At 41.0% G+C, this 15,650-nt stretch overlaps 1 protein-coding gene across 1 annotated transcript in view; it reads left to right on the forward strand.

Moving 5' to 3' along the window:
• The first annotated feature begins 1,627 nt into the window (after positions 1 to 1,627).
• Positions 1,628 to 15,650, forward strand: part of LOC139028566 (aspartate beta-hydroxylase domain-containing protein 2-like) — an 18,379-nt gene continuing 4,356 nt past the window's right edge. Inside the window, exon 1 of the mRNA XM_070446327.1 lies at positions 1,628 to 2,077. Coding sequence (XP_070302428.1) covers positions 1,628 to 2,077 — 450 coding nt within the window. The remainder of the gene's footprint in view (positions 2,078 to 15,650) is intronic.

The following is a 15,650-nucleotide window of genomic DNA, read 5'->3' on the forward strand; positions in this document are numbered from 1 at the left end:
ATAAGACATCTAGAACACCAGACATAGAATGCCCACCCAAACTCACGCCCTGACCAACCAAAAATAGAGACATAAAAAGGATCTCTACGGTCAGGGCGTACACATACATACCTTATTTACATACAGTACCAGTCAAAAGTTTGGACGCCTACTCATTCCAGGGTTTCTGCCTTATTTTTACTATTTTCTACATTTGTAAAACTATGATTAACACATATTGAATCATGTAGAACCAATTTTTTTTTAACAAAACTAAATATATTTAAGCTGAGATTCTTCAAAGTAGCCACCCTTTGCCTTGATGACAGCTTTGCACACTCTTGCATTCTCTCAACTACCTTCATGAGGAATGCTTTCCAACAGTCTTGGAGTTTCCACATATGCTGAGCACTTGTTGGCTGCTTTTCCTCACTCTGCGGTCCAACTCATCCCAAACCATATCAATTGGGTTGAGGCCCGGGGATGTGGAGGCCAGGTCATCGATGCACATCCATCACTCTCCTTCTTGGTCAAATAGCCTTACACAGCCTGGAGGTGTGTTTTGGCCATCGTCCTGTTGAAAAACAATTATTGTCCCACTAAGAGAGAACCAGATGGGATGGCGTATCGTGCAGAATGCTGTGGTAACCATGCTGGTTAAGTGTGTCTTGAATTCTAAATAAATCACTGACAGTGTCACCAGCAAAGCACCACCACACCTCCTTCCTCCATGCTTCATGGTGGGAACCAGAACCAGTACACATACACTGCATCCCACAGATGGCAGTTGGAACCAAAAATCTCTAATTTGTACTCCACCGGTCTAATGTCCATTGCCCGTGTTTCTTGGCCCAAACAAGTCTCTTCTTATTATTTGGGTTCTTTAGTAATATTTCTTTGTGTTTGGCCGTGTGTGGTTCTCAATCAGAGGCAGCTGTCCATCGTTGTCTCTGATTGAGAACCATATTTAGGTAGCCTGTTTTCCCACTTTGAGTTGTGGGTGATTATTTTCTGTTTAGTGTTTTTCGTCACCTTACAGAACTGTTAGTTTGTCGTGTTGTTGTTTTGTTAGAGTGTTCATATTTATTAAAATAACGTATTATGAATAYTTACCACGCTGCACCTTGGTCTTCTTCTTCTTCTCCCGACGACAATCGTTACAGTATGTTTTTTATTTGTAATACATTTGCAAACATTTCCAAAAAMCAGTTTTTGCTTTGTCATTATGGGGTATTGTGTGTAGATAATAATAATTYCATGCATTTTAGAATAAGGCTGTAACGTCTCAAAATGTGAAGAAAGTCATACTTTCCGAATACTTTCCGAATGCACTGTACATGTCGATTTTGCACTGTGCATAAACTGCACTGTCTCTCTGGATGAAATCAAGAAAAACAGCTCAACTACTTCTCTCTGACWGGTACCTGTTACTCCGTAGTGCTGCGCATCTCTTCATTATGCCTGGTCCTGGACTAAAAAGCGATTTAAATTCAATTTCCATTGACCATGCCTTATAGTCCAGGGCTTTATTTGTGTCTGGGAAACCGGCATCTATTGATATCTCTCTCGCTTCCTCCTTCTATAGCTTACTTATCTGCTGCTCTTTCTCTTTTWGTTCCCCTCTGTTATTTCAGTTCATCACTGTAGGATGTGCTGGCCCATGGATCTGCTCCCATTGCCCCCCTGTGCTGAGCTGGTGGTCCGTTCTCTGAGTGGGCTCCTGTGGACCCTGCTGCTCCTCTTCCTATGGTATTGTTACAGGGTGGGCTCCGACCCGCCAGCCCCAGGCCRAGCCATCCCAGGAAAGCACAAGTCCGGCTCCAGGCGCTCTGTGTTGTCCCGTGCCGGCAGCTGTGCGGGAACAGAGTGCAATGCCACATCAAAGATGGCCACTGGAGATTGGGGGACTCCCTGCATCTCCATGGAGACAGGGGAGGAGCAACAGGGGCGAGGCTACCTGACCCCTGTGCTGAGCCATGCCCTGTTCCCAGCCCAGGCCACAGCGAGTGGCAGGAAGCTGTATGCAGCACTGCAGGAGTATGCAAAGCGCTACAGCTGGGCTGGCATGGGACRCATTTATAAAGGACTCCGGGAGCAGGTAATGTGAAATCTGAAATGTACAGTCATTTCAATTAATGATATACCCATTGATTTTTGAAGAATATGAAATGCCTGATCAGCTTAATACAACTGTCTAAACCCATCATAACCCAAAATATAATGGTTAGTTGGTCACACTTTATTTGGATAGTACAGATATTCCATCTGTAGATGCTATACATACTATCAACAAATCTTTTCATAAGCAACTGGAAAGGGAAAGTGAAAGGGGGATACCGAGTCAGTTGTACAACTGAATGCATTCAACTGAAATGTGTCTTCTGCATTTAACCCAACCCCTTCTAAATTTGTGATTAGGGTACGGTATAGAATATATATTAGGGTAAGCATTAAGGGTTAGGGCAAGGGTTAAGTTTAGGATTATAATAAGGGTTAATGCTTAGGGTTAGTAGATAGTTAGTTGAACTGCTACTAATAGTCTGTAGAGCATCTACAGATGGACTATCCAAATAAAGTGTTAGTGGTTGATTTACTCCATTGTTTGTAAACCAAGTGTTTGTGTATCTGTGCCAAGTCTGGCAAAAATTGCCTGCATTTTGAAAAGACACTAGATGAAACTGATATTAAAGGTGAATCAGAATCTCAGGTGCCACCTACACACTTAAAAGGCCCAATGCTGCTGTTTTTATCTCAATATCAAATAATTTCTATGTAACAATTAAGTAACTTACCATAATATGTGTACCATTAAAATATTCAAAAAKAAACAAAAATWGATTTTTAGCAAAAACAACYTTTCTYAAGCATGACTTTTGCTAGGATTGTCTGGGAGTGGTCTGAGTGAAGGACCTAATTGAAGGGATATCTAACCTGAAAACKAGCTGTTATTGGCAGAGWGGTTTGGAACTCTGTTTCTTATTGGTCTATTAATTTATACTTCCTGGTGATGTCACCAGGCAGGCCAAAACTCAACCCATGCAAAATCTTCTGATTAGMAGCTCCTGTGTAGATTGTATTTTCAGCTAGCAACTATCAGCAAATAACACTGATCACATTTTGAAAAACTTTGACAGTGTTAGTTTCACCAGCTGTTGTACAAATATGACACAAAACACAGAAAAACAGAATTTTGCCTGTACTGGGCCTTTAAAACTTCTTATGGCTGCAGGGGCAGTATTGAGTAGCTTGGATGAAAGGTGCCCATTTCAAACGGCCTGCTCCTTAGTCATAGTTCCTAATATTTGCATATTATTATTAATATTGGATAGAAAACACTCCAAAGTTTCCAAATTATTATTCTCTGAGATTAAAGACTCATATTGGCAGGCAAAATCCTGAGTTGAAATCAAACCGGAAGTCAGAAATCTGAGATTGTCTGTATTCAACAGAGTCCCAAAAGAATTCCAAATGACGTATGGCTGGGGTTGCACTGCCTGGGGGTTCCACTAGATGTCAGCAATAAATAGAAATTCCAATGAGATTTCTATGGTGTTCTGGGAGAGAATGAGAGCAGAATCAGTCAGGTGTCCATCAAGCAGCCACTCGCGTAACATCCCTCTTCCGCATGCAAGCCCATGCCGTTCCATGGCTCACGCAGACAAGAAGGAATATTCCGGTTGGAACTTTATTGAAGCTATATGTTAAAAACATCCTAATGATTGATTCAGTACTTAGTTTGAAATGTTTCTTCGACCGGTAATATCACATTTTGAAGTTTTTGTCCAATATGAAGCTGACCAGAATTAGCGTTTGGATATGTTTACCAAACGCGCTAACAATTGGACATAAATAACGGATTTTTTCGAACAAAACAAACATTTATTGTGGACCTGGAGTTCCTGCTCTGCTTTCCGATCGAAACCAACAAAGGTAATGAAATATTTAATATATATTTTTATTGTTTATAGTGACGCTATCTCTGCAACTGTGACATGCTAATTTGAGCGCCGTCTCAGATTATAGCGTGCAGTTATTTTCCTTAAAGTTTTTAAAAAATCTGACATAGCGGTTGCATTAAGGAGAGGTATATCTATTAATCAATGTGTATAACTTGTATTACCATCTTTATTTATGATGAGTATTCATGTTGAAACGATGGGCTATGCAAAGTCACTTGATGTTTTTGCCACTAGTGAATCTAGTCGCCTCAATGTAAACTCAGATTTTTTGATATAAATATGAATTGAATAAACAAAACACGCATGTTTTGTGTAACATAAGTCCTTGAGTGTCATCTGATGAAAATAATCGAAAGTTAGTGATTATTTTATCTCTATTCTGGTTTTTGTGATGCTATCATTAGCTGGGAAATGGCTATGATTATTTTTAGTTTTGTTGTGACCTAACATAATCGTTTGTAGTGCTTTCGCTGAAAAGCCTATTTAAATCGGACACTTTGGTGGGATTAACAACAAGATTACCTTTAAAATGATATAAGACACATGTATGTTTGAGGAATTTTAATTATGAGATTTATGGTTTTTGAATTTGGCGCCCTCACTTGGACTGGCTGTTGTCATATTGATCCCGATTTAGGGCTTGCAGCCATTTATTAACAAAAATGATTCTATATACAGTTGAAGTCGGATGTTTACATGAACTTAGGTTGGAGTCATTAAAACTCGTTTTTCAACCACTCCACAAATTTCTTGTTAACAAACTATACTTTTGGCAAGTCGGTTAGGACATCTACTTTGTGCATGACACAAGTAATTTTTCCAACAATTGTTTAGAGACAGATTATTTCACTTTAAACTCACTGTATCACAATTCCAGTGTCATCAGAAGTTTACATACACTAAGTTGACTGTGCCTTTAAACAGCTTGGAAAATTCCAGAAAATTATGTCATGGCTTTTGAAGCTTCTGATAGGTAATTGACATCATTTGAGTCAATGGAGGTGTACCTGTGGATGTATTTCAAGGCCTACCTTACACTCAGTGCCTCTTTGCTTGACATCATGGAAAATCAGCCAAGACCTCAGAAAAAAAATTGTAGACCTGCACAAGTCTGGTTCATCCATGGGAGCAATTTCCAAATGCCTGAAGGTACCACGTTCATCTGTATAAACAATAGTACGCAAGTATAAACACCATGGGACAACACAGCGTCATACCGCTCAGAAGGAGACGCGTTCTGTCTCCTAGAGATGAACGTACTTTGGTGCAAATAGTGCAAATCAATCCCATAACAACAGCAAAGGACCTTGTGAAGATGCTGGAGGAAACAGGTACAAAAGTATCTATATCCACAGTAAAATGAGTCCTACATCAACATAACCTGAAAGGCCGCTCAGCAAGGAAGAAGCCACTGCTCCAAAACCGCCATAAAAAGGCCAGACTACGGTTTGCAACTGCACATGTGGACAAGATCGTACTTTTTGTAGAAATGTCCTCTGGTCTGATGAAACAAAAATAGAACTGTTTGGCCATAATGACCATTGTTATGTTTGGAGGAAAAAGGGGGATGCTTGCAAGCCGAAGAACACCATCCCAACCGTGAAGCACGGGGGTGGCAGCATCATGTTGTGGGGGTACTTTGCTGCAGGAGGGACTGGTGCAATTCACAAAATAGATGGCATCATGAGGAGGAAAATTATGTGGATATATTGAAGCAACATCTCAAGACATCAGCAGGAAGTTAAAGCTTGGTCAAAAATGGCTCTTCCAAATGGCAATGATCCCAAGCATACTTCCAAAGTTGTGGCAAAATGGCTTAAGGACAACAAAGTCAAGGTATTGGAGTGGCCATCACAAAGCCCTGCATCAATCCCATAGAAAATTTGTGGGCAGAACTGAAAAAGCGTGTGCGAGCAAGGAGGCCTACAAACCTGACTCAGTTACACCAGCTCTGTCAGGAGGAATGGGCCAAAATTCACCCAACTTATTGTGGGAAGCTTGTGGAAGGCTACCCGAAATGATTGACCGAAGTTAAACAATTTAAAGGCAACGCTACCAAATACTAATTGAGGTCATGTAAACTGCTGACCCACTGGGAATGTGATGAAAGAAATAAAAGCTGAAATAAATCGTTCTTTCTACTATTACTCTGACATTTCACATTCTTAAAATAAATTGGTGATCCTAACTGACGTAAAACAGGGAATTTGTACTATGATTAAATGTCAGGAATTATGAAAAACGGAGTTTAAATGTGTTTGGCTAAGGTGTATGTAAACTTCCGACTTCAACTGTAGTACCAGAAAAGGGTTCTTTGGCCAGTAACAATAGCGGAACCTTAATGATGCTATATAGAACCCCTTTTTTAAGGTTCTATAAAGAACCATTTAGGGCTACCGAGTGGCGCAGCGATCTAAGGCTAGAGACTACAGACCTTGGTTCAATTCCAGGCTATATCACAACCTGCCGGGATTGGGAATCCCATAGGGCGGTGCACAATTGGACCAGCGTCGTTCGGTTAAGGGTTTGGCAGGGGTATGTTGTCATTGTAAATAAGAATTTGTTCTGCACTCACTTGCCTAGTTAAATCAAATAAATAAAAAACATGCTCAAAAGGTTCTATATAGAACTTTTATGGTGCTATGAAAAGCCCTTTCTTAAAGATAGGCTCAGCGAAATGACTTTACCAYGRGCAACACCAAAGATTTTAACATGGTGATATTTGAAACACTTCGCTTTCACACAGTCACACACACTTTCTGTGCATGTGCACCAAAACAGAGGAGAAGTTGAGCCTCGCACTTCAACAMTCTTATTTGTTGTGGAAATTGACACACTGCTGTTTTCTTTCTGCATCTACATAATATTGCTGAGTCTACCTTTAACRCTAGAACTGCTAAAGCAGTCATTCTGACTGCTCAATAATTGTATTTATTTATTACTATGCAATTTTTTAAGTCATGCCACCCTCCGTCCTTGACTTTTCCTAAATAAGTCTATATAACATACTGTCCGCGTTAGAATCTTAATATCACAAACAGAWCTGGAATTTTAGGAGGGCATGTTCTTTTTTGAATGGTTTTCCCCATTGCATCTCCTCCTGACAGTAGGGCCTGCTCCGCTCCTTCTTCCAGTTGAAAGTGTAGTGCCCAGCAGATAAACATCCCAATAATTTCCTCGAATCTGAACCTAAACTAATTTCACACATATAACAGATGAAAAATATTAAGTAAAGTACGATGGGGAGAAAGGGGTAGAATGGGTGAGTTGATAAGCGAGGGTAAGCAACAATGCGTAATCACCCCTTGTGAATTGTAACGGCAGCCTTCCTCCTCTTCGTCTGAAGAGGAGGTGTAGCAGGGATCGGACCAAGACGCAGCGTAGWTGGTGCTCAACATATTTAATAATASGAACTGTGAACACTACAACAATACAAAAATAACAAAATGTGGCAAACCGATACAGTCCTAGCTGGTGCAGAGAAAACACAGAGACAGGAAACAACCACCCACAAACCCCAACACAAAACAAGCCACCTATATATGATTCCCAATCAGAGACAACACAAAACACCTGCCTCTGATTGAGAACCATATTAGGCCAAACATAGAAACAGACAAACTAGACACACAACATAGAATGCCCACCCAGCTCACGTCCTGACCAACACTAAAACAAGCAAAACACACAAGAACTATGGTCAGAACGTGACATGAATGAAGAACAGGGTGGGMYATTCCATTGTATTAATCCATTCTAATTATAATATTAATGATGCACTACTCAGAAATCGATCCGCCATTTTCTGGTTGCTAAAATTCTAACAGTTTGCCTAATTTCAGTTTATGTGGCAAAACAAGCAAGTATAGTGTAGATAATCATTATACCATGTAAACSGCTGTGAACAAAAATTTCCATAACCAAAAATATTGTATTTCAGCTGTTTGAAGCTGGTGTACAAAAGTGAAAGTAAAATAAGCTAAAACTTAAGAACGGGAAGCATAGAAATAGGGCACATAGAACATATCTACCGCTTCTCAGACTTGCTTTCAGTGAGAATGACTCACATTTCTATGTGAATTTGGTAAAGTCCCCCAAAAAGTTACATATGGCAGCTTTAAAATGGTATGTACCCTATATCAGTCCACCGAATCAAAGACGTCTTACCAGTCTACTCTGGCCTACWTAGAGTAGGCTGCACAGTGAGAGTGTGCGTAATTGTACATGCTGAATGGCTTTCAATATCTGGGAAAATATCCATATTGGGCAGCAGGTGAGCGAGTGATGGAGAATGTGGTGATTAGGCTTGTGGAACCTTAAATTGGCAAGGGGAGAAATGTCACCATGCACAATTTCTTCACTTCACTGTCATTGACAAACAAGTTGCTTGCAAAGAAAACAAGTCTGGCCGGCAACATAAACAAAGTGAGATAGGAGCTGCCTCCCTCTGCACAAAATAAGGCACCTGTACAGCCGTTGTAGTCCACAACAGTGCTGAAGAATGACAATGAAGAGAAAACCAGAGATTATTAAGCACTACAACCAAACAAAGGCATGTCAAAGTGTGTCAAGCAAGTGAAAGTTACAAAAATTGTGTTAACTGTTAGGATAAGGGATAACAGCTAAATGAAATCCAACTGAAGACATTGCATGAAGACGACCACAAGCATGAGCTGACAATAATTTATACGTTTTTATTGTTGTCTTATTGACACATTCATTATAATTCCATTATTGCTTTTGTGCTRAGTTTCACTATTTTGTCAAGGCCAGTTGGCGCTTATAACGATGTTTAGGCTAATAATATTATCGTCATCTGACCGCTCGTCTTGACCGTGCGTTTTGGTGGTTGGCGTATTTTTTTTGAAGGGAAGCCTAGTTGTAACAAAGGCACGAATAAAATTGATTGAACACTTGAATTGTGTGTTTTTTTGTTTTTCCATATGTGACCCGTTTCAKGAAACTAGGCATATGTCACGGGTCACTACTTCACAGGCGAGCTGTTAGAACATAAACTTTTTTTTAATAAAAMATTTKGGGGGGCAGAAATGCCTTYTCGGACATGTGAACTTTCATGTGCCTTAATAACAAACTTGTTTGCCATCTGTAAATACAAATAAAATTGTTAGATTATGAGCCTAGCTGGTTTAGCCACAGAAAAMGSGAACAACCTTCCCGCTAGCCATGATTGGCTGAGATAATGAGTAAGATGGACATGCCGAGAGGTGAGTTTGGATTGGTCTGCCATAAAGCACGCTTCTGTCTATTTGAGCTGGTCAGTATGTCTAGGTAATCCTCTCTAACGCGGCTTAATTTTATTTTTTTATTGCGTAGTAAAACTGCATAAGCCTAATGTCAAGTTAAAGTGTACTGTTAGCTAACTAACGTTACGTCTATGCTCTCCACTTTCTGGAGGACCGAGTTTTGAAATCAGTGGAATTCGAGTATGAATGCTAAGGAGGTGGCGAAAACATGTCTCCAGATCTTCAAACTAAGGGCAACCATGGCATCCGACAGGAGACGCATCCATCGATGATGTATACAGGTAAGATAGTCAAGCTAGCTACATTGTCAGATATTACACGTTTCTAATTTTGACAGAAAGTTGTTTTATTTCAAGATAAAGTGTACTGACTGGCTCGCTAGCTAACGTTATGTGTATGATCTTATTATTCATATCTCAGACCCATTTGCTTGACTAGTTATAGACTGGATGGTTAGCTACCTGCATCTGGTCCTCCATCTTGACCAGTGAGAGTACAGAGACACTGACTTCATCAGAGTGCGACGTATGTTCAAAACGGAAACCTGTCGAATGCTGAAACCTGAACTAAAGACCTCGGTTTAAAAGTTTATACAGTGTTTTATATACTTTTATTATATTTTGAAACCTGCGGCTCTGTTCAGCTAAATTTCTGTGAGCGCAGCTATCTGTCCCGGGATCCTGCCAGATTCCGTRTAGGGGAAGAGATGCGAAAGCCTAGCTTGCCTAGCTGGCTCGGCGGTTTCAAATGGAGGCCGCTATTGAACGTTTCCAACGTTGCAGGAGCTGCGTTTACTTTGCTTTGTTCCATGACAATGTGGACTGTATTGACTTTCAATGTAGCAACTGCATGCTTGGGGAGGACTACAGGGGCGAAGCAGCTACTCTTAGCAAGCCAGTAGCAAACCTACATAAGCTACTGGGGAACCCACGCCCACCTACTTTTTATTTTTCTTCCACCCCAGTAGCCGGACGCCGCTCTGGTCTGGTGGAGGTTTCGCCGCCGTGTCGGCTCTCTACAGCCGACTGGCCGGTGCTAGGCTGGGTTCCATCCCCAAAGGGGTCTCCCCCATCCCTGGAGAACGGAGTTGATCTCGACCCAACCAACCAGCAATGGAGGTACGTCACACACGTGGAAGTCGAAGAAGGCGTCCTCTGGCAATGGGGATCTCCATGGAGATGTTGAGCCCGGAACTGACACAGACCAGAAACAGCTATACCTATCAAGAATCGGATCCGGAGGTACCTGTGTCTTCGTCCTYGACTCTGTCTCCTTCTCCGGTTGCTTCTACCTCGGGTTCAGATCCTCAGAGCTCCCAGCCTCACCAGACCGTGAGGCTGCCTGAGAGACCGGCCCATTCAACATCACCAGCTGTCATCATAGGCAGTTCTATGGTGAGAAACATCTCGGTCCCCAAGGCAAAAACTCTGTGCTACCCAGGAGCACGAGTACAGGACATAACAAGGTTGCTTCCGACTGTTCTACCACAGATGCCGGAAGCGGACACTGTCGTAGTCCATGTGGGGTCAAACGACATCAGGAGGGCTAGCTCAGAACATTTGAAAATAGATTTTAAAGAACTGATAGCATTAAAAGACTCCAAACAGGTCCAGTACCATCGTTGGGCCGCGGATGTGAAAGATTCAGCAGACTGCTGGCATTACACATCTGGCTAAAATACTACTGTAGCTCTGCTGGAGTCACTTTTATTGATAACTTTGACACCTTCTGGAAACAGAAGATACTCTACAGGAAAGACGGAGTCCATCCAAATCATCTTGGCTCCTGGACTCTGTCCACACATTTCAAGACTGCATTGAAACATTGACTGGTAAATGATCCAGGATCAGCTCAGTTAATCCCTACCATTGTGACAATGAGTCGCCGTAATGGTGCATCAAATGTACATGATCTTAGGGGCATTGGCAAACACAATGTAAGTAATTTCATTTATGTACCCCTAATTGCACCAAATACATCTGTTTATCCTACAGCTCTTGTAAGCAGTAATCATGAGCCTATAAACCAGAGTTACACTCTTAGCACTGAGGCGGTGTGCAATAGTAGGAAGAACACTTTATGCAGCTCACCCTGCACTATCAGCTCCAATGTAAATAACATGAGAAAGTCTACCTCTGATAAACTTCCCAGTAAAGCATTAAAAACAATCAAGCAACTCAGAAAAGTGCTAAAAATAGCCCATATCAACATATGTAGCCTAAAAAACAAGGTCCATGAAGTCATTAACTTGCTTGTAACAGATGACATTCATATTCTGACTGAAATCTCTGAAACTCACTTAGATGATACCTTTTGAATATACAGTGGTAGCAATGCATGGTTATAACATCTACGAAAAGACAGAAATGCCAAAGGAGGCGGTGTTGCGGTCTATATTCAGAACCACATTCCTGTAAAGCTCAGAGACGATCTAATGTTAAATACTGTTGAAGTAATATGGCTACAGGTTTATCTGCCTCACCTCTTGTGGGAAGCTGCTATAGACCACCAAGTGCTAACAGTGAGTATCTGGATAATGTGTGAAATGACGCATTTATGAAACTACTTATTCCAGTTACTAATAAGCACGCACCCAATAAGAMAATGACTGTAAAAACTGTTAAATCCCCTTGGATTGATGAGGAATTGAAAAATTGTATGGTTGAGAGGGATGAGGCAAAAGGTATAGCAATAAAGTTTGGCAGCCCAACTGACTGGCAAACGTACTGCAAATTAAGAAAGCTTGTGACTAAACTAAATAAAAAGAAACTACATGATAAAACAAAGATAAATTATATAAAGAATGATATAAAAATCTTTTGGGCACCTTAAATTACATTCTTTGAAAAAAAAGCGAACTCTGCTCCTTCATTCATTGAATCAGATGGCTCAATTCATCACAAAGCCCACTGATATTGCACTGATAACTACTTTAATGACTTTTTCATTGGCAAGATAACCAAACTTAGGGATGACATGCCAGCAACAAACGCTGACACAACACATCCAAGTATATCGGACAAAATTATGAAAGACAAGAATTGTACTTTTGAATTCCGTAAAGAGGTGAAAAAATGATTGTTGTCTATCAACAATGACAAGCCACCAGGGTCTGACAATCTAGATGGAAAATTACTGAGGATAATAGCAGACGATATTGCCCCTCCTACTTGCCACATCTTCAATTTAAGCCTACTAGAGAGTGTGCGCCCTCAGGTCTGGAGGGAAGCTAAAGTCATTCTGCTACCCAAGAATAGTAAAGCCCACTTTACTGGCTCAAATAGCCGACCAATCAGCCTGTTACCAACCCTTAGTAAACTTCTGGAAAAAATAGTGTTTGACCAGATACAATGCTATTTTACAGTAAACAAATTGACAACAGAATTTCAGCATGCTTATAGCGAAGGACACTCAACAAGCACAGCACTTACACAAAGGACTGATGATTGGCTGAGAGAAATTGATGATAAAATGATTGTGGGGGCTGTCTTGTTAGACTTCAGTGCAGCTTTTGACATTATTGATCATAGTCTGCTGCTGGAAAAACATATGTGTTATGGCTTTACACACCCTGCTATAATGTGGATAAAGAGTTACTTGTCTAACAGACATGCCACTGACTTTGAGTAAAGCCAGAGTTTCTATGTATGCGGATGACTCAAYACTATACACGTCAGCTAYTMCAGCGACTGAAATGACTGCAGCACTCAACAAAGAGCTGCAGTTAGTTTAAGAGTGGGTGGCAAGGAATAAGTTAGCCCTAAATATTTCTAAAACTCAAAGCATTGTATTTGGAACAAAACACTCACTAAACCCTAAACCTCAGCTAAATCTTGTAATAAATAGTGTGGAAATTGAGCAAGTTGAGATGACTAAACTGCTTGGAGTAACACTAGATTGTAAACTGTCATGGTCAAAACATATTGATGCAGTAGTAGCTAAGATGGGGAGAATTCTGCTTATAATAAAGCGATGCTCTGCCTTCTTAAGAACAAATTATTATTTACAATGACGGCCTACCTCAGCCAAACCCAGACGACACTGGGCCAATTGTGCGCCGCCCTATGGGACTCACAATCATGGCCAGTTGTGATACAGCCTGGATTTGAAGCAGGGTGTCTGTAATGATGCCTCTATCACTGAGATGCAGTGCCTTAGACCACTGCACACCTTGGGAGGTATAGCCACCTGGGAGTTGATGCCACCATTTCAGATTAGTCTAACGTTGTTCTTGCGCTGTACCAAATGATTTATAAAAACTAGCTTGATGGGTCGATGTCCTCATTGTGGTTTTACAGAAAAGTTTAATACGTTTTATATACACACATTTTATTTAAATATTTATGAAATGCACATTGTTATATTTGGTAACACTTATTTTCCCTCGACTCCAACTGTCACATCTGCTCCTGCTACGCCCTCTGGTGTTCATTTGGTGTCTTCTTGACCTGCAGTTACTCCCCCTGTACACTCTCTCTCTCCCTCCCTCTCCCTCTGTCTCCTGTTCCACATCTCACCACAAAACTACCTTGCTCTGGATTTTACTCACCACCACTACCTTGGATTCCCTTCAGGACCTGTTTACCCTGTTCTACTCAGCTAACTCCAACCTCAGTCTCCACATCTGTTTTTTCTGCAACTCATCCGAGCTTCCCCGGATCTGCACTCCATATCTCCCTGTGTACCAGAAAAAAAAACAACAATAAAATATGTACATATAAATATATGGATAGGCGAAGGGCCGAACGGCATAGGCAAGATGCAGTAGATGGTATAGAGTACAGTACATACATATAAGATGAGTAATGTAGGTATGTAAACCATAAAGTATCCATGTTTAAAGTGACTAGTGATACATTTATACATCCAATTTTTTATTATTAAAGTGGCTAGAGATTTGAGTCAGTAGTTGGCAGCAGCCATCAATGTTAGTGATGGCTGTTTAACAGTCTGATGGCCTTGAGATAGAAGCTGTTTTTCAGTCTCGGTCCCGCTTTGAGCACCTGTACTGACCTCGCCTTCTGGATGATAGCGGGGTGAACAGGCAGTGGCTGTCGGTGCCTGATGATCTTTTGGCCTTCCTGTGACATTGGGTGGTGTAGGTGTCCTGGAGGCAAGTAGTTTGCCCCCGGTGATGCGTTGTGCAGACCTCACTACCCTCTGGAGAGCCTTACGGTTGTGGCGGAGCAGTTGCCGTATCATGGCCAACGTGGCTTATTTTCCAGAGAACGCATTGACCTGTTTATCCCGTACAAAAGTATTATTGTTGTAGTGGGTACAGTAACATTAGTACTCTTAAAAAAACATACTTGAAGGATAGGTTTTATTTATATACACTGAGTATACAAAACATTAAGAACACTTGATATTTCCATTACATAGACTGACCAGGTGAATCCAGGTGAAAGCTAGAATAGAATAAAGCATTATTGTCCATTCAGGATGGACATTTTACTTTAGCTCACCTTACATTAAAAGGATCACAAACACATACACTACAGTCAAAAATTTTAGGAACCTACTCATTCAATGGTTTTTCTTTATTTTTACTATTCTACATTGTGGAATAATAGTGAAGAAATCAAAACTATGAAATCATGTAGTAATGAAAAAAAATATTAAACAAATATATTTATATTTTATTTTTGAGATTCTTCAAAAAGCCACCCTTTGCCTTGACAGCTTTGCACACTCTTGGCATTCTCTCAACCAGCTTCACCTGTAATGTTTTTCAACAGTCTTGAAGAAGTTCCACTATGCTGAGCACTTGTTGGCTGCTTTTCCTTCACTCTGCGGTCCGACTCATCCCAAAACCATCTCAATTTCGTTGAGGTCGGGGATTGTGGAGGCCAGGTCATCTGATGCAGCACTCCATCACTCTTCTTCTTGGTAAAAAAGCCCTACACAGCCTGAAGGTGTGTTGGGTCATTGTCCTGTTGAAAAACAAATGATAGTCCCACTAAGCCCAATCAGAAGGAACGGTGTATGCTGCAGAATGATGTGGTAGCAATGCTGGTTAAGTGTGACTTGATTTCTAAATAAATCACAGACAGTGTCACCAGCAAAGCACCGCCACACCTCCTCCTCCATGCTTTACGGTGGGAAATACACATGCGGAGATCATCCGTTCACCCACACTGCGTCTCACAAAGACACAGCGTTTGGAACCAAAAATCTCAAATTTGGACTCCAGACCAATGGCCAAATTTCCACAGGTCTAATGTCCAATGCTTGTGTTTCTTGCCCAAGAAATCTCTTATTGGTGTCCTTTAGTAGTGGTTTCTTTGCAGCAATTCGACCATGAAGGCCTGATTCACGCAGTCTCCTCTGAACAGTTGATGCTGAGATGTCTGCTACTTGAACTCTGAAGATTTTGGGCTGCAATTTCTGAGGTTGAATACTAATGAACTTATCCTCTGCAGCAGAGGTAACTCTTCATCATAGAGCT

The sequence above is a fragment of the Salvelinus sp. IW2-2015 genome, linkage group LG13 (genome assembly GCF_002910315.2).
Source record: "Salvelinus sp. IW2-2015 linkage group LG13, ASM291031v2, whole genome shotgun sequence".
NCBI lineage: Eukaryota > Metazoa > Chordata > Actinopteri > Salmoniformes > Salmonidae > Salvelinus > Salvelinus sp. IW2-2015.